This window comes from Lepidochelys kempii, chromosome 8, assembly GCF_965140285.1.
Source record: "Lepidochelys kempii isolate rLepKem1 chromosome 8, rLepKem1.hap1, whole genome shotgun sequence".
Taxonomy (NCBI): domain Eukaryota; kingdom Metazoa; phylum Chordata; order Testudines; family Cheloniidae; genus Lepidochelys; species Lepidochelys kempii.
Window position 1 is genome coordinate 66,986,517 of NC_136387.1, and position 26,269 is coordinate 67,012,785.

Below are 26,269 nucleotides of genomic sequence, written 5' to 3' on the forward strand. Positions count from 1 at the left end.
AACCGCTTTTAGATATTTGATATTTTGGGGACATGAGTTTTGCATCATTATTAGAATTAAGGCTTACTATATTATTCTGCAAACTTTCCAGCAGTGAGCAGATGGTTACCCTATTACCAACCATTTGCATTTAACATATTGTAATGATTTATGTACCACATGTCACTGAGCAAAGAAAAAACAGTCAGTGGCAACTAATTAGTTGAGTGTGAAGACACATATCTCAATGTACATATCCTTGTTGTAACCAAATTTTAATTTTTTGATAGTTTACAGGTTTAATGTGCAGTGTAACAGAAATACTGACAGCAATTAAACCTGAACCATGACATCCCTCTGTCACTATGATAGTGCTACTATAATTACATCTGCACCAGCGTTCCCATTAAAAGCCTGTATTTTGGGGGATGGGTGGGGAGAGAAGGTTATAACAATTCTTTGCACTTTTATATAGGACCTTTCTTCAGAGGATCTCAAAGTACTTTGTACTTTGTAAGTACTCTGATATCTCAGAGCCTAGCTCAAGTTTATGAGCTGGGAGGCTGCTTGAGAGTAGAGTGGGGCTGGGAATATTACTTGGTAGCAGAGAGGGACTATGGCCCAGGGTACCTCTTGGAAGTTTGAAATGAGTCTAGGGATGTGGACGGGAGGAGGTGGACACTTTGAGAGGGGAACCAAGGTCTTACTAGAAGTTTGCAGGGAAGGAACAGTCAGCTGTGGGCAACTGAATCAGCATCAGTCAGGATAGAGTCATATACAGAAGCAAACTTTGTAAGATTGCCCATTATTATTTCAAACATATCGTAACTATATACCATATGTGTTGCATTATCTACAGTAGGCCCCACTACAGCTACTCTTGATTATCAGCCTCATGTTTGAATGTTCTTGGTTTTAGGTTTATGTTGCAATGGTAAGGACTGTCACAAAAATGTCTGCAAATAAGTCAATGAAATACATCTGTAATGCAATTTCTATGTGATTTTCTGTGTGCCAATATTTTTAGATACAAATAATGCCACTGGGAGTTTTATTTTTCTACAATATACCAATCTTGCTTGCTAAAATACCAGGGGAAGAAATCTGGCTGAAGGGTAGCCCCTCTTCTCCCTTTCTCCTAGCATGTCTCTACTTGCAAAAAACAGACTCTAACCCAAATTCATAGCACTGAGAGATGTCCAACAGAGGGCTCATAAATCCCTGGATTGCAGTCAGAAGGAGTGAAGGCTAGGAAGAGCTACCATGGGCCACAGATGTGATGACTTTGGTGAGTGAGGCAAATAGAATTTGGCCATTTTTGATTAACTTTACTGCCTTCTGAAGTGCATGACTCTAATTTGCTCCTATATGATTATACCCTCAGCTAGTGTAAGTCAGCACAGCTCCACTTAAGTCAATGGAATGAAGCCAATTTACAAGTATCAGGGGGTAGCCATGTTAGTCTGTATCCACAAAAACAACAAGGAGTCCGGAAGCACCTTAAAGACTAACAGATTTATTTGAGCATAAGCTTTCGTGGGTAAAAACCTCACTCATTACAGAAGCAGCTTTGCCTCTCCTGGAATTGACACCTCCTCATCTATTGTTGGGAGTGGACTACATCCACCCTGATCAAACTGGCCCTGTCAACACTGGTTCTCCACTTGTGAGGTAACTCCCTTCTCTTCATGTGTCAGTATATTTATGTCTGCATCTGTAACTTTCACTCCATGCATATGAAGAAGTGAGGTTTTTACCACGAAAGCTTATGCTCAAATAAATCTGTTAGTCTTTAAGGTGCCACCGGACTCCTTGCCAATTTACAGTATCTTAGGATCTGGGCTATTATCTGGGGATCATAAAGTATAGGAAGGTTAGAAGCTTTGTTTTTGTTTATTTGAAATAGAAACAGCATCAGATTGTTCCATCTGGATTTATTTATAACATTTTGACTAAAAATATTCCTGCGTAATTCTGATCCGTTTTGTGGCAGTGCATCAACTTCAGTCAGTAACTCTGATTTACATGGAGATTAACTGAGATCATTCTCTCTTATTTCAATCCTTAATTTCATATAATTTGTAGGAAATGATGCACAACTTTTACCACAGCACAGTAACAGATGTACAAAAGTGGCATCAGGAAATGAAGAAAAGTTAATTTTTCCAGAATATTAACAACTGGAGTAACTTTTTCTTTTAACTATTTGAATAATGTAGGTACACTTAAAGATGAACTCAGATAAATTAGACTTTTTTCATTAGATTGATTTTTTTAAAGTCCCTTCAATATTTCCACGAATCACAGTGGCAGAATGATACCTCATTTGTTACAACTAACAAACAAAGAGAGATAATAATCATCTGTGTCATGAAAAACAAGTGAACATTCTGGGCTCAACCACTGATGCACTTCTTGCACTGATCAGTATCAGGAAAAATCGACCCCTGCACATGTGTAATTCTTTCCCTAATGAAGTACACAAAAATAACTGCATGTACACTATCAGTGGTGACTGGGATCACAGATTAGCAGCTGGGAAGAGAACTAGAGTGCTAATTATCAGACAGCCCCTCCCTCCAGGGGTGATGGTATAATGACAACACACATACTCAGAGCAGTTATAGGGCTGTTCTGGCAGCTTTACACCAGTGCAGGGCGTGTTTCCAGGGACCATTCCTGTCTCATTTAAGACCCTGCTGTGCCACTAGCATGGTCTAAAGGAGTCTTAGTGGAACAGAGAATCAGTCTCTTTATTTCTGGATCAGTGTGTTAAGTTTAGAATTGGTTACCATGACATTTAAAGTGCTGAAAAAAGACAGTAGTTTGAGTATGAAAAACACTAAGCTTTGCTTCAGCACAGAAGGTATCATTGCTGTTGCTACCTGTAAAATAGTTCAGAGATTTTAAACTTTTAACACAGGAATGAACTATTCTGCTGTAGCTATAACCTCAACTTTGAAGAACACTTAAGTGCCTTGAACCTTTCAGATACATGGGCGAATAGATTTGTAAGGTTATTTAAGTGTTTATGTTTGCCTAAAGTCTTTGAAATAAAAAGCTTGAAGAAAAGAAAGTTCCTGCCTGAAATGATTTGTGTTGGAATCCCTGAAGTTATTCACAAAGGCTCTTTGAATGTTTTGGACCATGAATTCGACTCCAAAGTAACACAGTAGGGATACTTCTATTTCATTTAATTAGGATTTTCCCCTATGTCTCTTTAATGTTGAATGACAAAATGAATTATACGACAAAAGTGACTGGTTCCACTCCTCACAAAAACATCGATCTTATAGGACACTGAGAGCCCTCAAGAGGGAGCTGAGGGAGGTCAGTAGTTTTTATGGAAACTCTTGACTTCTCACAAATCGGGCCAAAGAAGATGATCAAAGGTGGTTAATGGAGATTGAAGTTTTAAATACACCTGCACTTAAATCATGCACTAGGAGTTAAGGTCCCAATTGTACCCTCCGTTTCATAGATTCCCTTTGTAGTCATTGGAACATTGGGTCCTGTCTGATTAACTAATAGTACTTAAATACCAGCATGGAAGTTGAGAACAAAAACTATTTGAGAACATGAGGGTAGTACACAATATATTGATGTACCTTTGGAAAGATTGTTTATCTGGGTGAATAAATATTGAAATCATTTCATTACTTCAATTCATGATGTTTTGCTTAAAAAACCTCTAAGTGTTTACAGAAAAGGAAGGTTACTTTTCTCTAATACATTTTACAGTAGATATACAAAAATCATTGTCTATTGGCACTTGGGAGTTAAGGATAAACCGACAAGTACATAAGTATATAAGCTGTTTTTTCCTGTCCTCTAATGAAGTTCATAATTTAATTGCAGGAATTATTTGATATATGCACTCCAATCACTGGTGAAAACCTCAAAGGAAAACAAGTTGCCCATACAAGTATTCTCTTTGTAAATCAAGAAATCCTCAAGTACAGTAAATATATACAGTACTCCAAAAAAGAATGGCATTCAATTGTCCACTTAAAAGCTTGTTGTTAGCATATCTTTATTTTGAGGGTTTGAGGCTTGAATTGAAGCTTAATGAGAAAATTTCCTGTTAATTAAAGCACATCTAAAATTTAAAAGTTCTGTGGGGCCCAAAGTCTGCTTTTGGGTAAAATACAGAGTAATGCCATTAAAGTAAACAGTGTTATCCAGATTTACAATAACCTAACTGAGAGCAGGATTTAATCCACTTGGGGACAAATTCTGAAGCATAGGGCACATATGCATAAACCAGAAAATACAAGCATTATAACCTCAGCCATTTCTTTGTGAACATCCACTGCAAATTGTACATCAGGTCCCAGACCATGGATAGTAGATTCTGCTCTTTTCAAGTGGCTGTTTAGGCCCTGTCATCCACTTCCAAAATGAGGTCTTATAAAAAATGGACACTTTAGAACCATAGCAGATTTTGGGGCATACTGACTGAAGAAACGATATAGAACATGAACTATGCTTTCCCCAAGTGTAATTTATTCAGAATCTTGTGTGGATTACATTTAGCACAGACAATGTAGGGGAGAGAAATTGTTAAAACTGAGGAAAATTTTCACTTATGTCATGTAAGGTAGAGGTTGCTATTACTGCTGAAACTGGAGCTGAGACAGGGTCAGATAACCTCAAGCTTCAAATACAGAAGCCTCAAGCAGAGGAAGAATTTAAAAATAGATTCCAAAGGGCAAAATACATATTGTATAGAGTCTGGATATTTTAGCTTTTAGAGGAAAGTATTGGCTCTTAGATTGAAAAACTAACCACCAATGAGCAACAGTGTCCTTCACCTTAACCTGCCAATCATTTTTCAAACCATGGGGTCAATAATTTTCCACTATTATTAACCTGAACTACAGTCAACATACAGCATATAACATACAAACCATTGAGAGTATAACGGTAAAACTGAACAGTTATTTATTTTTTACCCTATTTAAGAATTAACATGGTTAACCTTCTGGATCCTGATCCAAAGCCCCTTTCAGTCAATAGGAGCCTTTCCCTGGGCTTCAAAGACTTTGTATTAGACTCTTAATGAACATTTCCTACAGAAAGCACAAGTTACTGTTACTCACAAGTGACAGCCAGGACATAACTTTTCAATTAATCAAAGATATTCAGAGCTATAAAATCCTCCTCTTCAAGCAGTGTAATAAGAAAAAAATTAGAGTTTAGTCTCATGGACCAGCCTTTGATTCTTTCTGCTCAAAAAGAGATGAACAGAGCAAATGTCTACCATCACTTACTTTCCCATCCTGACAGGCTTTATTTATTCATTAGTCGACCTTTCTAGCCATTAGGACCATCCTGCTTCAGCAGTTAATTAACACAAGTGCCATAATTTAATACAGTTAATGCTACTTGATGCCCTTTAATGTACCTTCCATTAGTGATATTATTGTAGTATTACCCTGTAAATTAAAATGAGATCAAGACTATGAGAGGCTTTCTTTAATTAAGGTACTGGCACACTACACTCGTCCATTATTCACCAGAGAAAATCACCCTGATTTAGTGAAGCAGACCATCCATAAGTCAGAATTAGTTCATGAGGATTATTAGGTTTCTTGAATAATGTGCATGCAATGGGGTTGCTGAAATTGCTAACAGCCATGTTTCCTCTTTTTTCATTATCTTAACAAACACACAATGAAAGCTGAATAAACAAGTGGTAATAGAAAAACTAAAGGGTTTATCATCTCTAATACAATAAACATCAAGCTCATTTCACAACAAAATGCAACGGAATGAGAAAACAAATTATATATTAAATGGGCACATTTCCTAGCTTGAATATATTGTGAGGTATTAAAAAGCTGCATATTTAATACAGCAGCTTTCAGACAAATACTTTTCACAGACATTGATCCGTAAAATTCAACAGGAAACAACTTACATAGAAAATCAGCTTCCTTTAAAAATAGGCTGTTAAGATGACTGGTTATTTTAACCATCCTCAACCTAGAGATGAATGTTACAGCATAAGCTACAGCATTAAAAAGAGTCTATTAGCATCACTCATCCACAGCATGTCAAGTTACTCAGTAACCTCTCTTTGCATGTTATCTTCATGGAATAGTCCAGACGAGCTCTTCAATATCCAGAAAAAATTCTAAGCCCAGAATATCAAACATCATGGCTAAACTTTAAGGTCAATTGACTTCTTGGGTTCAGCTACTATTGGTGGACAATCCACCTGGATTGGATACATAGTGGAGTAACGCTTGGGGTCCCGAGTTGCCCAGTAAGGCCAGCGGTCAGGTAAGAGACAAGGCAACTGGGAGTACTGCTGAGTCACAGAATCTTCAGGGCAGCCTCTGTCAGTGGTCTCCTGCAGAGCACCGGTGATGTTTAAAGCTGTCTTTCCCTGATGGAGGATGGCAGTGATACTACAGTAGGGTTGCCAACCCTCCAAAATACTTCTAGAGCAGTCGTGGGCAACCTGGGGCCTGTCAGGGTAATCTGCTGGTGGGCCATTAGACCGTTTGTTTACATTGACCATCTGCAGGCACGGCCACCTGACTGCAGCTTCCTGTGGCTGTGGTTCGCTGTTCTCGGCCAATGGGAGCTGTGGGAACAGCAGCCAGTACGTCTCTGCAGCCTGCGCTGCTTCCCGCAGCTCCCATTGGCTGGGAACAGCGAACCATGGCCACTGGGAGCTGCGGGCAGCCATGCCTGCGGATGGTCAATGTAAACAAACTGTCTTGCGGGGTGCATGAGGCCTGCAGGTTGCCCACCACTGTCCTGGAGTCTCCAGGAATTAAAGATTAATCTTTAATTAAAGATTATGTCATGATGAAACCTCCAGGAATACATCCAAGCAAAGTTGGCAACCCTACACTACAGTCTGCTCTTCCTTGGAGTGGCCAAAGGTTCACAGGGTACTGAGAGCACCCTGACATGTGCATGGGGATGGATCAAGCCCTAATTTTTTATTTATTAATTTATTTATGAACATACTTTGGGGAAAAAATAGCGCAGCAAGAGGTGTTTTTTTCATCATCAGCAGAATGATAAAGGCACTCAAATGAATTTAATCTACTAGGATAGGATTACATAGCAGATAACCCCTGTGTCTGATTATTGTAGTTTAGCCAACAAGCATCACCATCAGATAAGTTCTCTGTACAGTCACACTTAATTTTTATAGACAATTTGCTATGGGATTACTGTTTCCTTTAGCTCAGTTTTGGAAGGTGTCTGTGATTCCCTTAAAACACTCTCTTTCTCCTTCAGATTGTTTATGCGATGTGACACTGATAGTCTAATTAGAGACAGACTGCTTGCCAAAGTTCAGGGGTTTTCCAATGTGGACCTGCACCTTCTCGAAGTATGGTGTTTTTTTAACCCTGGGTTTTGTTCTGGTCCATCTCTACATCTAGTCTACTTGAGCGTGAGGAAATGACAGAAGAAAGGATACAGGAGAACTGAACTATATGCTGTAATTCTGATAAATTGATTACTACAGTGGTTATCCAAACCACTATTATAAGCTTCCCATGTTCCACTAAGCTTATTACATGAACAATATTAGTCTATAAGCAATATTACATATATGTATTACATTAAAATTCTTAATGCAAAAGCAATGATCCAATGTTTTTGTATTTTTAATTAATCATCCTGTATGTGTATTTTGCATGGGGCACAAATAATTGTAACTGTAGCAAATGAACTGTGCAATGAAACTCATTTAGATTTGCATTGTTCGTGCTCATTAAAAATATATTTTCATTGAGAAAATGCACTGATAAATCCAGAGCCATGTAAACAGCACTGATTTTCTGCCTTATATATTTAACTGACTATTAAAAATATAAGCAAAAATTAATACTAATTTGTATTCATTTAATTCTGCCAGGAATTTTTTGCAACATATAACATTGATTTCCTTGCATGTATGAAAATGCTTAGAGACATGCAATGTCTTCCATATAAAAGAGACTAAAAATACCCACTTAAGTAATCCACTAAACAGCAGTAACAAGCACACAATCAATAACATGCTATATAATCTCCTTGTCTACTGCATTAATGTCAATTATCTTTTGCTTACTACAGAATGTACATGCTATTCTTTATCCTTCCAGTAAGTTAAGTGGATTTTTGTTTGTATGCAATCAAATATTATTGATATTGCATCAGTCCTCAATAAAATTTGAAAATAAAGTTGTTTAAAAAAGATGTTTGGGACTCTTTAGTTTAAAGAGGATATGGATAAGAGGTACAAGGTGCATGAAAGAGGTAAGTAAAATAATAAAATATATGGAAGAGGTCCCATTTACCTCATCTGATAATACAAGTACAAAGGGACAGCTAACATATTTAAACATATTTAACATATTTAAAATATTTAACATATTTAAACACACACAAAATTGCTAAAAGGAAATACTCTTTTTACACAACGGGAAATAAATCTGTGAAACTCGCTACCACAAAATATAATAAGGTCAAGAACTTAGTGGGATTCAGAAAAAAGTTTAGACAGTCATGGGGGAAAAAAGGTATCTCCAACAACTACTGTCCTGTAGCAATGATTAACGTTTTCAGAGGATATCAGTCCTCATGCTTCAGGTAATAAACTAATCACTAGCTTCCTGGTATTAGGAAGACACTTTCTGCGTAGGCACGTTTTGCACAAATGTCTATTATGAGACATTTATACCTGGTACTAGCCATTGCTAGACACAGGATGGCCACCTGTCTAAAGCAGCAGTTCTCAAACTTCATTGCACCGTGACCCCCTTCTGACAACAAAAATTACTATATGACCCCGGGGGGGAATGGAGAAGGGGGGGAGAAGATGACCAAAGCCCAAGCTCTGCTACCCCAGGTAGGTTGGGGAGGAGCCAAAGCTGAAGCCCAAGAGTTTCTGCCCTGGGCAGGGAGAATATAACCTTAGCCCTGGGCTGTGGGATTCAGGCTTTGGCTTCAGCCCCAGGCAGTGGGGCTTGGGCTTGGGCCCTGGACCCCAGCAAGTCTAACACGAGCCTTGGCGACTCCATTAAAATGACCCCCTGGTCTAAAGCAATGTCTATGTTCCTATCCAAATTAGCCTAGTGTTATTCAAACCATTGGTTTATTTTTTACACTTAAACAGAACTATACCCTGCAGAAAGGGTGAAATTCACCCCACTGCAGAGGTCTCATCCAAGGCCCTTCAGACCAATTACACCTTACAGTAAGGGCTTGTATTAAAGCCCAGTGAATTCAATGGCTTTAGGCCATAAAGGCGTAAAGGTAGCCTGGCCTGGAGAGCCCTGTGGAGCGTCCCTTCAGCTGGGATGAATTTCACCCTCAGACATAAAAGCTTGGACATCCCAGACCTAGTGTAAGAAGCTGTTAAAAGTATTCCACTCTTAAGATGTACAGAGAGTTGTCAAGTTTAGTGACAGTAGGACTTTGATGACTTAGTACTGCTGACTCAAAAAAGCATCTAATACTTTAAGAAACTGTTTTTTTATTGAGCTACATTTCTGGGAAAACATTTCAGTAGAAATTGCTGACATTTTGAGGGGGGACATTTTGTGGGCATCCTTTAAGGACAGACATATTTACTCATTCTTAAAGACTCATATTCTCTTACCTTCCATATACCCTTATGTCTGAGATTGCATAAAAGTAGCGTGCCAAGTGCTGCTCATCTACATATATTTCCCCAGTTGCTGGTCTGAGCAATCTTATCCTCAGGTCTGTGATGGTAAAGAAATCTCTCAGCTTCTTGGTTGTGTCAAGCTGGCCATACAGGGAAGCCATATTATGAAGCCGAGGTCCAGCAAAAAATGCAAATCGATCTTTGATCTCGAAGTGGATGATTTTACTATTTGTCATGTACCCAGTGGAGTATTCTTCTGTGCAAATGATTTCTAGGACTGTGTGCTGTGATAAATCCTTCACTGATTTTGGATCCATATGGAAAGCGTCTAAGCAGTCTGTGGCATAATACTGGTATGGCTGCCATGTTCGCCCATAGTCAAGTGATTTCTCCAGGATCATTTGGTCTGGACGGCCAGATTCAAAGGTGATAACTATGTTATCTGTTAGTTCAATGGTTTTGTTCCAGGAGAGGGTAATGTTAACCTGGAGAGGTTTTGGATAATCTTTCCACGTTGTAGACTGCCAAAATGTGGAGGGATGTCTTCCTTCAAGATCAAACATCAGTTCAGGTGGATGTGCCAGTTCATTGGTACTTGCATCACATTCATTATTGCACATGTAGGGATTCCCCTATGAAAGAAGAACAAAACAGTTTTACAAGCAGTATTATATGAATGCCTACAGTACATAAAGACATTCTTTGCTTGACAAATTAGAATTGCCTTTCTATTGTTTCTATTGTCTAAGAAAGAAAATAAATGTTTGTAAAAATATCTTTGTTTATCTTAACTAGATTTCTCCTCATTGCTTTATTTATTAAATTACGCATGTGTTGGGCCAGTAATCTAGTCACAAAAGCACAAGAACAATGAGCAAATGTCTAAAGGCTCAATAACTCTGATTCTTCAAAGATGTAGCAGCGAAGCAAGGAGAATTTCTTTTTAACACAAGTACATTCCTCAAGGGCACAGTTCATAAAAAAGCCACTTTTAGGAGAAGTGCTTTAGAATCAGCAATACGTTCTCTATGTGTGCAATATGAAACCATACCCACTACAGCTTTCATGCTTCCTTTTCCCCTGGCCTCAAATTTATCATACTTAACTGTGTTCCTGTTTAGTAATGTCTTCCCTTAAAATGTTTACACTGTTCACTACAAATCATTAGAAACACAGTGCACTCTGGGTTTTGGTCCAGACACCTACCACCCTATTAGCTATAGGCTAGTGAAGTACTTCAGGAAAGACTTTTTACCAGACATGGGCTCCAATTTATCAGGATAAAATAATCCACCACTTGATTAGGTAGGAGAGTCAGCAGGTCCAGCTGGAAGGCTGCTTAGGTGGCTGGAGGTTTGAACTGTGTGTCGAGTTTAAAAAAAAACAACACCACATAAACTTACCAATAATGTGTAACTTTTACTACTACTTGTCCTCTATAACAAGGTGAAAGTGAATTATTCTGCTCTGGGCCTTTTGATGCATTAACTTGCACACTACAATCGTCTTCCTCCTCACAAAAGCTACTTCATCTGGAGGCTGGGGATAACTTGATAAACCATTGCAAGCTATTGGCTACTTTAAGCTGTACTGGATCATGTCTACCTAATCTAGAAGCTTTCATCAGTACATTAATATTTGGCTACTTAATAATTTCTTATTTGTTTCAGAAAACAGTTACTGCTCTGTATTTTTTAGAGTTAAATTGCAGCAGCTGGAGGTCTATATGGTCCCATCTATGCATAAGGGTTCCTCTTCCTCACATTAACAGGAGTTCGACTCACATATTGATGGGAGAATAGACCCTTATGTAATTAATTTTCCTTTTTTCCCTTATCGTTGCAATTATGTTTCTTTCCATCTCAAGACCTTAGGGATCTGAAGCTTTGCAATCACACCCACTGAATGAGCTGGGTCTCAAATAATGAGTTTCCACCTTGGTCACTGCCACAGTCCCTGACATACTCAAGTTGAAGGCAAGAAAAGGGTCTTAAGCACTTGCTCTGACCTCCCTAGAGGCAACTTTCTCCTACCTACTCAGAGAAATACTCTCACTCTTTCCCATTAATGTAGCTGAATATCATAACCGACAATAATTCATAGAGACTCAAATATAATGCAAAAGAAGAAAATGGGTTATTTGAAAAACAGAACGCTGCTTATTAGATTGACAGACTCTAAACACGCAGCTGTAATTTGAGAAGATCCTTGTTACAGTTTTCCTGCTTTCAAGCTCAGGATCACTATTTCTATGCATCATAGAATCATAGGTTAGAAGGGACCAAATAAAGCAAAGAGGGAAAAATAACAATACTTTCTAAGCAGGATGGATAAACCACTAAGTTTTTTATTAATTAAACTCAGTTTAAAAACATACCCAGGGACACAAATGCAAAGATCTGCAACCTTGCTTGGGCTTTTTTCAGGGAGCCTATAAATACTGTGGAATCTGTTAGGAGTTATATTTTACAGAAAGAGGTCAGCATTATCACTGGAAATTTACTTGAACAATATGGTCACTTCAGAGTCTGTCCACATTAAGCTATCAGTAGAGCCATGAACATGCATGCTACAATCTCCTTTCTGGCAAAAGCTACTTCATCTAGAGTTCAGGAATATCAAACAGAGAAAATCAAAGCTACTGGATAGCAAGGCACAGACATTTATATTAAGCAGAACAGAAAAATGGCTTTGGTCTTCTACAGCACAGTCGGCAAGCACACATGTGGGTCTGTTGTCATTTTTATGTTAAAAACTATCCACTGGTCCCAGGATATCAGCAGAGACAATGTTTCATGAACCAGAACGGATAAAGGAAGGCTATTTACCTTACAGTAACCGGAGCAGACAGTAACTGTACAATGAAATTAATTAGATGATTGGGTGGGAAAAGATTGAACTTTGCTTGTTGTTTTCAGATTGATCTTTGGGCAGGTGAAGAGGCTTCACAAAACTATGATTGCTAATGATGTATGTAGCAGATGTAATCAGTGAATGCACCCTCCTTCCAGGGACAGGGCTTGCCTTAGGGACAATCAAAACAGGTAACTTCAAGGTAGTCAGACAAACTTTACTGGAACAAACTCTCCCATCTCTACATTTTAGAGGTCAGCATAGTCTAATCCCCCAAAAGATTAAAGGCTGATCTCGTTTGTTGGCAAATACGGTAATGTGCTGCTGAGGCCAGGTCTATGCTACAGACTTCTGCTGGCACAGCGATATCTGTGAAGAGGTGTGGTTCCCTAATGAACACAGCTGTGTTGGCAGAAGCCCATAGTATAGATGCAGTAATATCAGCAAAACTGTACCTTACTATACTGGTACAAAGCGCAGCTGCTGGTATTGCTGCATCCGTACTAGGAACACTTTGCCGGTACAGTATATTGATATTCCCATACAAGTAAAGTGCTGCTAGGTAGACGTAGTCTGACTGCTGCCAAGCCACCCTAATCCTGTTTGTGAGATCTCTGATTGTTGTATTATTGCTCTCTCCAGGCTTCCATGCACAATGCAAATTAAATATTCCATAATTAATGGAACTCTCTATGTCACCAGTGCTGCTATTCTTCACAAGAGAGATGGCTGCATTTTAATTCCTATCTGTTTATATTGTGCTTTGGGATGGAAGATGTATAAATTCAAGTTATTACTGACCTTATAAAAATCCACTAGATATTAAATATTGAATCTTTTCGGTTTATACCAAACAGATATTGATTCTGTGAAGAGTGCAAATGAGAACTCAATTCATTGGGGATGAAATTCATCCTGAGCTGAGGGTCAGCACAAATCCTATGGACCACTTCATATTCATTAAAACCTATTTTTAGGCAAGCCTGGTCCAATGGACGGGGTAGATTTTACCCTCTCTGAATTTTTTCACTGAAAACAAAGAGTAATCGTTATCACTGTCAGTACTGCCAACTCCAAGTGTTCAAAAATCATGGCCTGAAGAAAACATAAGATTGACTTAAAATATCCATCCATCCATCCATCCTTTGGATTCTTTTTATTTGCCTTTTGGTTTTTGAGTCTTTAGGGTGCACTTGGCTCATATTTTCAAGTTTTTCTCAACAACTATCAGGGATAGGAGTTTATTCTTTTTTAAATGAAGGCTGAGAGCCTCATATTTTCACAAGACTCCAGGAGTTGGGACTTGGAGGAAACACTAAATACCATAGGACTTGGAATAAAATCATGAAGCTAGCAACAATGAAATATCTAAATCAGCAATTCTCAAACTTCATTGCACCGCGATCCCCTTCTGACAACAAAAATTACTACATAATTGCAGCTATTTAAGAACATAAGAATGACCACACTGGGTCAGACCAAAGGTCCATCTAGTCCAGTATCCTGTCTTCTGACAGTGACCAATGCCAGGTGCCCAAGAGGGAATGAACAGAACAGGTAATCATCAAGTGATCCATCCCCTGTCACCCATTCCCAGCTTCTGGTAAACAGAGGATAGGGACACCATCACTGCCCATCCTGGCAAATAGCTATTGACTATACTAGGGCTAGATGGACCTTTGCTCTGATCCAGTATGGCTGCTCTTATGATCTTACATAGCTGCAATCATGAAATTTACAATTTTAAAATCCTAGGACTGTGAAATTGACCAAAATGGACCCTGAATTTGGTAGGGCCCTAGTTATATTAATATCCATTTTAAGGCCCCTTTACACAGCCAGAGCAGTGGTTTAAAGGGGCACTAGTGTAAATGAGAATCAGACTAAGTCTGGTTAGCTACAGTTTCATGAAATATGAATATCCATTTTTCCTCACTTCTGTACAGACATTGGGGAAATTGCCTCTGTTTGTGATTTGTCTTCCTGTCCCTATGTTTTTAAGATAATGTTAAAATTCATGGTGTCTGATTAGATTACAATGAAATAGATCTTTTTCTAATTTATTCTCAGTGCTGTTATAATCTTGGCCTTCACAACATCCTCTGGCAAGGAATTCCACAGGTTGACTATGCGTTGTGTGAAGAAATACTTCTTTTTGTTTGTTTTAAACCTGCTGCCTATTAATTTCATTTGGTGACTCCTAGTTCTTGTGTTATGAGGAGTAAATAACACTTCCTTATTTACTTTCTCCACGCCAATCATGTTTTTATAGACCTGTATAATATCCTTCCTTAGTTGTTTCTTTTCCAAGCTGAAAAGTCCCAGTTTTATTAATCTCTCCTCAGATTGTAGCCATTCCATATCCCTAATAATTTTTGTTGCCCTTTTCTGAACCTTTTCCAATTCCAATATATCTTTTTTGCGTTGCAGCGACCACATCTGCACACAGTATTCAAAATGTGGGTATACCATGGATCTATATAGAGGCAACATGATATTTTCTGTCCTATTATCTATCCGTTTCTTAATGATTCACAACATTCTGTTAACTTTTTTGACTGCTGCTGCACATTGAGTGGATGTTTTTAGAGAACTATCCACAATGACTCCAAGATCTCTTTCTTGAGTGGTAACAGCTAATTTAGACCCCATCATTTTATATGTATAGTTGGAATTATGTTTTCCAATGTGCATTACTTTGCATTTATTAACACTGAATTTCATCTGCCATTTTGTATCCCAGTCGCCCAGTTTTGTGAGATCCTTTTGTAGCTCTTCACAGTCTGCCTGGGACTTAACTATCTTGAGTAGTTTTGTATCATCTACAAATTTTGCCACCTTACTGTTTACCCCTTTCTCCAGATCATTTATGAATATGTTAAATAGGACTGGTCCCAGTACAGACCCCTAGGGGACAGCACTATTTACCTCTCTCCATTCTGAAAACTGACTGTTTATTCCTACCCTTTGTTTCCTATCTTTTAGCCAGTTACCAAACCATGAAAGGACCTTCCCTCTTATCTCATGATAGCTTACTTTGCTTAAGAGCCTTTGGTGAGGGACCCTGTCAAAGACTTTCTGAAAATCTAAGTACACTATATCCATTGGATCCCCCTCTTTCACATGCTTGTTGACCCCCTGAAAGAATTCTAGTAGATTAGTGAGGTAATGATTTCCCTTTACAAAAAACATGTTGACTCTTCCCCAACAAATTATATTCATCTATGTCTGGGATAATTTTGTTCTTTACTATAGTTTCAACCAGTTTGCCCAGTACTGAAATCAGGTTTACCGGCTGTAATTGCTGGGATAACCCCTGGAGTCCTTTTTAAAAATTGGCATCACATTAGCTATCCTCCAGTCATTTGGTACAGAAGCTGATTTAAATGATAGGTTACAGACTGCAGTTAGTAGTCCTGCAATTTCACATTTGAATTCCTTCAGAACTCTTGGGTGAATACCATCTGGTCCTGGTGACTTATTACTGTTTAGTTTATCAATTTGTTCCAAAACCTCTTCTAATGACACCTCAATCTGGGACAGATTCCTCAGATTTGTCACCTAAAAAGAATGGCTCCGGTTTGGGAATCTCCCTCACATCCTCAGCTGTGAAGACCAATGCAAAGAATTCATTTAGTTTCTCCGCAATGGCCTTATTGTCCTTGTGTGCTCCTTTATCATCTTGATTGTCCAGCGGCCCCACTGATTGTTTAGTAGGCTTCCTACTTATGATGTAATTTTAAAAGGGTTTTGCTATTACTTTTTGAGTCTTTGGCTAGCTGTTCTTCAAATTCTTTTTTGGCCTTCCTAATTATATTTTTACACTTCATTTGCCAGAGTTTATGCTCCTTTCTATTTTCCTCACTAAGATTTAACTTCCACTTTCTAAATGCATTTTTGTCTCTCACTGCTTCTTTTACTTTGTTGTTTAGCCATGGTGGCACTTTTTTGGTTCTCTTACTATGTTTTTTAATTTGGGGTATACATTTAAGTTGAGCATCTATTATGGTGTCTTTATAAAGTTTCCATGCAGTTTGCAGGGATTTCACTTTTGTCACTGTACCTTTTAATTTCTGTTTAATTAACTTCCTCATTTTTGTGTAGTTCCCCTTTCTGAAATTAAACGCTACAGTCAGGGCTGTCCTTACGCATATGGCAACTACACAGCTGCGTAGGGCACCAGGAAATGTGGGGCACCAAATTGCCCCAAATTTTCTGGTGCCCTACGCAGCTGCGTGCTGCTCCAGCAGCCAGCCCAATCCCCTGGCTGGCTGACCTGGCCAAGAAAGATGCCCCCACCCCACCTCTTCCCCATGGTCCCCGCCCCTGCTCCACCCCAGTCCTGCCCCCACTCCACCCCTTCCCCTGAGCAATGTCCTGGGGGACTGCAGCAGGGGTCGGGTGTACCCTGCACTCACTGGGTGGCAGGAAGTGGAGCTACCTGGTCCCAGCCTGCTCTGCTCCGCTGGCTCCCAGCCGTGCCGCCGGTGAGTGCTGGGAGGCAGTTCCCCCTACCCCCCAAGTCTGGGAGCCAGGGGAGGGGATGGAGTGGGCTGGGGCCTGGTCACTCCACTTCCTGCTGCCCCGTGAGTGCAGGGTTGGCCTGCCCTGCACTCACCAGGTGGCAGGAAGTGGAGTGACCTGGCCCCAACCCGCTCCACTCTGCCGGCTCATGCTGGGGGGTCGTTTCCCCTGCCCCCAACCTCTCCCCTCGCAGAGGCCTGGGGCCGCCACCCCCCCTGCAGGGGAGGGGGCTGCATAGGGCACCAAAATATCTAGGGACGGCCCTGGCTACAGTATTGGGCTGCTGTGGTGTTTTCCTCACCACCAGGATGTTAAATTTAATTATCGTATGGTGACTATTACCAAGTGGTCCAATTCACCTCTTGGACCAGATCGTGTGCTCCACTTAGGACTAAATCAAGAACTGGCTCTCCTCTTGTGGGTTCTGGGACTAGCTGCTCCAAGAAGCAATCATTTAAGGTGTCAAGAAACTTCATCTCTGGATCCTGTCCTGAGATGGCATGTACCCAGTCAATATGGGGATAGTTGAAATCCCCCATTATTATTGTTTTTTTTAATTTTTACAGCCTCACTAATCTCCCTGAGCATTTCACAGTCACTATCACCATCCTGGTCATCCCTACTGCTATATTCTTATTACTAGAGCGTGGAATTACTATCCATAGAGATTCTATGGAACAGTTTGGTTACGCTTTTTTTCACACATAGTGTCACTCCCCCACCAGCACAACCTGTTCTGTCCTTCTGATATATTTTGTACCCTAATATTACTGTGTCCCATTGACTATCCTCATTCCACCAAGTTTCTGTGATGCCTATTGTATCAATATCCTCATTTAATATTGAACAAGGCTCTCTAGTTCACCCATTTTATTATTTAGACTTTTAGCATTTGTGTATAAGCACTTTAAAAACTTGTCACTTTTTAGATGTCTGCCATTACATGATGTAATTGAATGGGACTCTCTTTCATCTGACTGTTTCTCATCAGATCCTACCTGTATTTTATCATCTTCCATCCCCTCCTCCTTACTAGAACATACAGAGTCTCCTTTAATAGATCCTCCCCTAAGGGATATCTCTGTCTGAACCATGTACTTCTCTGCACCTGTTGGCTTTCCTCTGCCCTTAGTTTAAAAACTGCTTTATGACCTTTTTAATTTTAAATGCCAGCAATCTGGTTCCATTTTGGTTTAGGAGGAGCCCATCCTCTCTATATAGGCTCCCCCTTTCCCAAAAGTTTCTCCAGTTCCTAATTAATCTAAACCCCTCCTCCCTACACCATCGTCTCACCCGCACATTGAGACCTTGCAGTTCTGCCTGTCTAACTGGCCCTGTGCATGGAACTGGAAGCATTTCAGAGAATGCTACTCATGGAGATCCTGGACTTCAATCTCTTATCTAGCAGCCTAAATTTGGCCTCCAGGACCTCTCTCCTATCCTTCCCTATGTCATTGGTACCTACATGTACCACGACCACCGGCTCCTCCCCTACACTACACATAAGTCTATCTAGATGTCTCAAGAGATCTTCAACCTTCGCACCAGGCAGGCAGGTCACCATGCAGTTATCCTGGTCATCACAAACCCTGCTATCTATGTTTCTAATGATCGAATCCCCCATAACTATTACCTGTGTCTTCCTAATATCTGGAGTTCCCTCCCCCGGTGAGGTATCCTCAGTGCGAGAGGATACCACAACATCATCTGGAAGGAGAGTCCCAAGTATGGGATTGTTTCCCTCTGCTCCAGTTTGATGTTCTCCTTCCCTGAGATTTTCATCCTCCTCAACAGCACAGAGGCTGTCAGACTGGGGGTGGGACCATTCTACTCCCTCACTTTAAGTCCCCTTTACACTGCCAGAATGGAATAAAGGGGTCCTAGCGTAAATGAGAATCAGGTCCTTAGAATAAGTTAGTATGAAAACAATCACCATTAAAAAGATGAATTACAAAGTTTAATAGAAAAGGAGTACTTGTGGCACCTTAGAGACTAACCAATTGATTTGAGCATAAGCTTTCGTGAGCTACAGCTCACTTCATCGGATGCATACCGTGGAAACTGAGCTGTAGCTCACGAAAGCTCATGCTCAAATAAATTGGTTAGTCTCTAAGGTGCCACAAGTACTCCTTTTTTTTTTTGCGAATACAGACTAACACAGCTGTTACTCTGAAACCTGTCAAAGTTTAATAGCTTCATCTAGGTGATAATCCTCCTTAACAGCACTAACAAGAAAACGGATACATCAAAGAGGAACTTTGTCTTATTTGTCAAAACTAAGAAAATTCTTTGTTACCAACATCTAACAGACTACAGCATTGAGTAATTATTTTGTGACCAACAGGCAGCATTAAGTAAATTTTAGTGTAAGTGCTCCATGCAACAGCTCTTCAGCTGGACAAGGTGGAAAATACTCACAACTTTTTAAAACAATATTTAAACCATTAGAATTTTCTAAATAATTGAACAGCTAATGCCTCTAAATACTTCCTGACAATAAAAATAGAAGGATGATGAAGGTTTTCCCTACATTATCACCTTCTAAAGGAAGTGTCTTATTTTACAGTACCTCTCTGAGGTTGTTATTAATTAGCACCTGAAAGCCAGTCGCACTATGCTGTTACTATTTTGCCTCCTGACACTTTGGGACATCAGGATGTTAGTGAAACATTCTGACACACTGGAAAAGTTTTAAAAGAGCACTGGACTTGTTCTATACTGCAGTAGCAGCATTCTATGGGGCTTGTCTCTCTTACAAAATATGATCATGTTCAGACATGCCTGAGAAGAGCTGGGTTAGCTGACACAATGCTGTCCAGGTCTTACTGGTCCCAGCAGGGTTTCATCATGATTAGCTGAGTACAGTTTGTTCTGGTCTACACTGATGGGTTAGTTTTGGTCTGTATTGTGTCAGAGAACTTGAATCTTCACAATGGTGTTTGAACACAATAACATTTTGTGAAGTAGACAAGGCTGAAAAAAAAAAAACCCTCAGGTTGCTCCGCTTGGCTGCACAGACTGTCGTTCACAGAAAGGAGCATTGAGAGCTGAACTACAGCTGACATTTTATTCTTCTCCTTGTTAGAAAACTTCCACGGCTTGCCATTGGTAACACTAGAGAACGTGGCAACAAATGGGATAATAGGATAAATATTCATGTTAAAGGCAAAGATCTACAGCAATTCAGTAGTTGAGCTATAATGGAGGTACTCGTGAAAAGGGGTTTTGCAGTTGCTTCTCAAGGGTTAAAATCCGATTGCTCCTTCTCAGCTGAGGGGCCTCCCTCCTCTCATCACAAAGATTCTTCTGTGGCATATACACAGGCTTAGGACTTGATTGAAGCTGTTGCTTGTTTCAATCTGCTCCCTGTACACACTAACACCTTGTGGACTTTTTTACTCGGGAACAAAGATGGGGAGCTTAACCTTTCTGCTGCGTGAATATTGGAAGCTGTATCACAGATTACATGCTGTAATAGACACCTGGCTAAATCCCTACAGAGGATTATGGCTTGGATTTTCAAACTGGTGAAGGCCGCAGAGGTCAAGCAGGCCGACATTTTAGGAAAGAGCAAAATAAATTCTCAAGAAGCCAGTCACAGAAGCCGATTTTTATACTGCTGTCTCCAAGTAGTTAGCTCAGATATACTAGACAAGGAATAAATATAGACTGAATCAAGCAAGACTTAAAGTCAGGTCCTGTAGTAAAATATTGCATTAAAATAAATAATAGGAAAATAATAGGACAGTCATTATTTATTACTTTCCCAAAAGGTCATCACAAGAGAAAGACATTAAGTACCATGCTGTACCTTGTGGATGATTAATTACTTAATTATTAGCAACAATTGCACTTATGCAGCACTTTACATCTTCAAAGTGACTATAAACATAGATAATATTTTTAGTTTTATAGAGCTAGAATATGATACCCTCACTCAGGCTGCATAGTATATTACTCCATGAACAGTACAATTGAAATCAGTGGGACTGTTAACAGAATGAGGTAGTACTCAATGTGAGTAAGGGGATCAGAATCTGTGACATCATGGTATACATTTTCAAAGCACCTTGCAAACATTAGCTAGTTGATAGTACACTAGTGAATGTGTATCATGAGCTTTCACGAGGAAAAGTGCTATTTAAGTGCTAAGAATTATTGTTGATATTATGACAGGTTTCAGAGTAACAGCCGTGTTAGTCTGTATTCGCAAAAAGAAAAGGAGTACTTGTGGCACCTTAGAGACTAACCAATTTATTTGAGCATGAGCTTTCGTGAGCTACAGCTCACTTCATCGGATGCATACCGTGGAAACTGCAGCAGACTTTATATACACACAGAGAATATGAAACAATACCTCCTCCCACCCCACTGTCCTGCTGGTAATAGCTTATCTAAAGTGATCATCAAGTTGGGCCATTTCCAGCACAAATCCAGGTTTTCTCACCCTCCACCCCCCCACACACAAATTCACTCTCCTGCTGGTAATAGCCCATCCAAAGTGACAACTCTACACAATGTGCATGATAATCAAGTTGGGCCATTTCTTGCACAAATCCAGGTTCTCTCACCCCCTCACCCCCCTCCAGAAAACACACACACAAACTCACTATCCTGCTGGTAATAGCTCATCCAAAGTGACCACTCTCGACACTTTGGATGAGCTATTACCAGCAGGATAGTGAATCATAGAATCATAGAATATCAGGGTTGGAAGGGACCCCTGAAGGTCATCTAGTCCAACCCCCTGCTCAAAGCAGGACCAATTCCCAGTTAAATCATCCCAGCCAGGGCTTTGTCAAGCCTGACCTTAAAAACCTCTAAGGAAGGAGATTCTACCACCTCCCTAGGTAACGCATTCCAGTGTTTCACCACCCTCTTAGTGAAAAAGTTTTTCCTAATATCCAATCTAAACCTCCCCCACTGCAACTTGAGACCATTACTCCTTGTTCTGTCATCTGCTACCATTGAGAACAGTCTAGAGCCATCCTCTTTGGAACCCCCTTTCAGGTAGTTGAAAGCAGCTATCAAATCCCCCCTCATTCTTCTCTTCTGCAGGCTAAACAATCCCAGCTCCCTCAGCCTCTCCTCATAAGTCATGTGTTCCAGACCCCTAATCATTTTTGTTGCCCTTCGCTGGACTCTCTCCAATTTATCCACATCCTTCTTGTAGTGTGGGGCCCAAAACTGGACACAGTACTCCAGATGAGGCCTCACCAATGTCGAATAGAGGGGAACGATCACGTCCCTCGATCTGCTCGCTATGCCCCTACTTATACATCCCAAAATGCCATTGGCCTTCTTGGCAACAAGGGCACACTGCTGACTCATATCCAGCTTCTCGTCCACTGTCACCCCTAGGTCCTTTTCCGCAGAACTGCTGCCTAGCCATTCGGTCCCTAGTCTGTAGCGGTGCATTGGATTCTTCCATCCTAAGTGCAGGACCCTGCACTTATCCTTATTGAACCTCATCAGATTTCTTTTGGCCCAATCCTCCAATTTGTCTAGGTCCTTCTGTATCCTATCCCTCCCCTCCAGCATATCTACCACTCCTCCCAGTTTAGTATCATCCGCAAATTTGCTGAGAGTGCAATCCACACCATCCTCCAGATCATTTATGAAGATATTGAACAAAACCGGGCCCAGGACCGACCCTTGGGGCACTCCACTTGATACCGGCTGCCAACTAGACATGGAGCCATTGATCACTACCCGTTGAGCCCGACAATCTAGCCAGCTTTCTACCCACCTTATAGTGCATAGAGTGAGTTTGTGTGTGTGTGTTTTGGAGGGGGGTGAGGGGGTGAGAGAACCTGGATTTGTGCAAGAAATGGCCCAACTTGATTATCATGCACATTGTGTAGAGAGTTGTCACTTTGGATGGGCTATTACCAGCAGGAGAGTGAATTTGTGTGTGGGGGGATGGAGGGTGAGAAAACCTGGATTTGTGCTGGAAATGGCCCAACTTGATGATCACTTTAGATAAGCTATTACCAGCAGGACAGTGGGGTGGGAGGAGGTATTGTTTCATATTCTCTGTGTGTATATAAAGTCTGCTGCAGTTTCCACGGTATGCATCCGATGAAGTGAGCTGTAGCTCACGAAAGCTCATGCTCAAATAAATTGGTTAGTCTCTAAGGTGCCACAAGTACTCGTTTTCTTTTTGTTGATATTATGAGAACAGGGATGATTATAGATAAGAACACTTCAGCATCAATAACATTTTAAACACTGCACTGGCTGCGAGCATTTTAAGTTAAAGTGATTTAAGTATTAGAATCTCAATGGAGGATTGATGCTGTTTCACAGAGCTCCCAAGTGAGAAGTATTTGGAGGGTCAGACAAGCACTTTGAACTTTGAGCCACAAGCTGAGCCACATGAATTCTTCAAAACCAGGGGAAAAGAAAGTTTCTACATCAATAGCTTCTACGGAGATTTTAAAAGATTAAACTAGGGAAGACTGGTTTGCTAAATATTAATAGTAATACTTATCACCTCCATGCACTTTTTATCTTCAAACTGTATTACAAACTAAGGCTCTAATCTTACAGTAGAATCCATGTGGGTAGACCCGGCAGGCCAGATATTAAACATATTTAGGTGCCTAAAGATCTGGTCCTTGGGCCCTACATCCTGCAATACTTAATTAATTAATGCCCAGAACACCCCTGACCTCTGTGAGGTAAATGTTATTGTGTGACACAGGCAAATATGTCTTATGCCAAATTTACATAGGAAGAAGAAAGAAGTAAAGAGATTAAAGTCAATGGAAACTAAGGAGTGCGCATCACCTTGCAGGTTCACATCTGCATCTTTCCAGATTAGATCCTAATGATTTGCCAATACCATTCAGTTTGAAGCATTCCTGGCTCCACTGGCTACTAGACCATGCCTCTCTTGAATATTATGGGTCACAAATATAGCAGCAACCTTTAACGTTTGTGTTTCCATTTAAGAAGATTAAATATATTTCCCTCTCATTGTGCCTATGTTAATATTAATTGAGTGAGTATCTTGCTCACTCTGAGTCTGTTTAAGCTTCTGAAAACTTCTAGTTCACACCAGGCATACTCAGAGATTTAATACAGATTAGCAGTGTCACTAATACAAGGTGTCATTAATATACATCATCACACTAGCATAGCCACTTGATGCCTGTCTGTACATTCTCTCTTTTTTGCTACTTTAATTGCACTTCTATCTTTAAAAAAACCCATGGATAATAGATTTTGACTCACTTTTCAAGTCACTTGCTTAGACAAAGAGACTACTTCACGCCCAAGTCTCTAGCTGCTTTCTCAGACACAGCCTACTCATTCCGAGTGGATTGTACTATGTGTGGCAGTGCTAACTTTTACTTGGCAACCTTGCTGATGCCATTGCAGCCATGATTTGCCACTTGGGGATTTTGGACTTACGGGTGCCTTTTAACAAATCTACTGGCACTAATATAGATTCTGCTGTGCCCTTTTCTGTTCCTTGAAGAATGAAATACTTGCATTTTCCTTTTGTATCAGCAGGTATCTGAGATAATTATTAACAACTTTTATATTGGGGTAATGCCTAGAGGCCAGTAAGACTGGGATCCTATTGGTAGGTGCTGTCTGAACTATATCAAGGAAATCGTCTATGATTTCTCTGGTTCCTCTGTCTAGTGTTTGTTTAAGTTTGAGTAACCAAAGTAATAGAATCATAGAAATGTAGGGCTAAAGGGGAACATGAGCAGTCATAAAGTCCAGACTCCTGCACTATGTCAGGACCAAGTAAACCTAGACCATTCCTGACAAGCGTTTGTCCAAGCTGTTTTTAAAAACCTCCAATGGTGGGGATTCTATCAGCTCCTTTGGCAGCCTATTCTGGACTTAATTACCTTTATAGCCAGAAAGCTTTTCCTAATATGTAGCCTAAATCTCCCTTGATGCAGATTAAGCCCATATCTTCTTGGCCTACCTTCAGTGGACACAGAGAACAATTGATCACAGTCCTCTTTATAGCATCCCTTAACATATTTGAAGACTGTTATCAGGTACCCTCTCAATCTTCTTTTTTTCAAGACTAAATATGCCAGTTTTTTTAACCTTTCCTCATTTTTGTTGCTCTCCTCTGGACTCTCTCCAATTTATTCTCATCTTTCCTAAAGTGTAGTGCCCCAAAATGGACACTACTCCAGCTAAAGCCTCACCAGTGCCAATCATAGCAGGACAATTACCTCCCATGTCTCACATAAGACAAGGCTGTTACAGTATAATACATCAATGATATTAGCTTTTTCTTCACTGCATCAGATTGTTGATTCATATTCAATCTGTGATCCACTATACCCAACCCCCAGATTCTCTTCAGTGGGACTACCTAGCCAGATATTCCCCATTTTATATCTGTGTATTTGACTTTTCCTTCCTGAGTGAAGTACCTTGCATTTGTCTTTATTAAATTTCATCTGGTTGAAGACAGATGAATTCTCCCATTTGTCAAGGTTGTTTTGAATGCTAATCCTGTCCTCCCAAGAGCTTGCAACGCTTCCCAGCCTGATGTCATTGGCAAATTTTATAAACATATTCTCCACACCATTATCTAAATCATTAATGAAAACCTTGAATAGTACCGGTCCCAGGACTGACTCCTGTGGGACCTGAGCCTGACTGATAACTGATAACTACTCTTTGAGTACAGTCTTTCAACCAGTTGTACACACACCTTATAGTAATTTCATCTTGGCTTTTGAGATGTAATGTGCGACTGTCAAAATCTTTACTAAAATCAAGATATCTCATACCTACTGCTTCCTCCCTATCCACTAGGTCAGTAACCCTGTCAAAGAAGGAAAATTATCTTGGTCTGGCAGATTTTCTTCTTGACAAATACATGCTGGCTATTCCTTGTAGTCCAATTATCCCCCTGGGGCTTACAAATTGTTTAATAATTTATTCCAGTATCTTTCCAGGTATCTAAGTTAGGCTGACTGGTCTATAATTTCCCGGATCCTCTGTTCCCCTTTTTAAAGATAGGTATTATGTTTGCCCTTCTCCATTCTTCTGGGATCTCACCTGTCCTCCAGCAGTTCTCAAAGATAATTGCTAATAGTTCCAAGATTGCTTCAGCTAGTTTCTTAAGTACCCTAGAAAGAATTTCATCAGGCCCTGCTGATTTAAATACATCTAAATATTCTCTAACCTGTTCCTTCCTTATTTTGGCTTGCATTCCTTCTCCCTTGTTGTAGATATTGTGTTGACCATTCTAGTAAAGGCTGAAGTAAAATATGCATTAAACACCTCAGCTTTCTTCAT

At 40.1% G+C, this 26,269-nt stretch overlaps 1 protein-coding gene across 2 annotated transcripts in view; it reads right to left on the bottom strand.

Moving 5' to 3' along the window:
* The window catches only part of NTNG1 (netrin G1), a 199,058-nt gene that overhangs the window by 109,818 nt on the left and 62,971 nt on the right, over window positions 1–26,269 (bottom strand). For both annotated transcript variants that reach the window (XM_073356855.1, XM_073356854.1), the window contains exon 2: window positions 9,596–10,236. In XM_073356855.1, coding sequence (XP_073212956.1) covers window positions 9,596–10,236 — 641 coding nt within the window. The remainder of the gene's footprint in view (window positions 1–9,595; window positions 10,237–26,269) is intronic.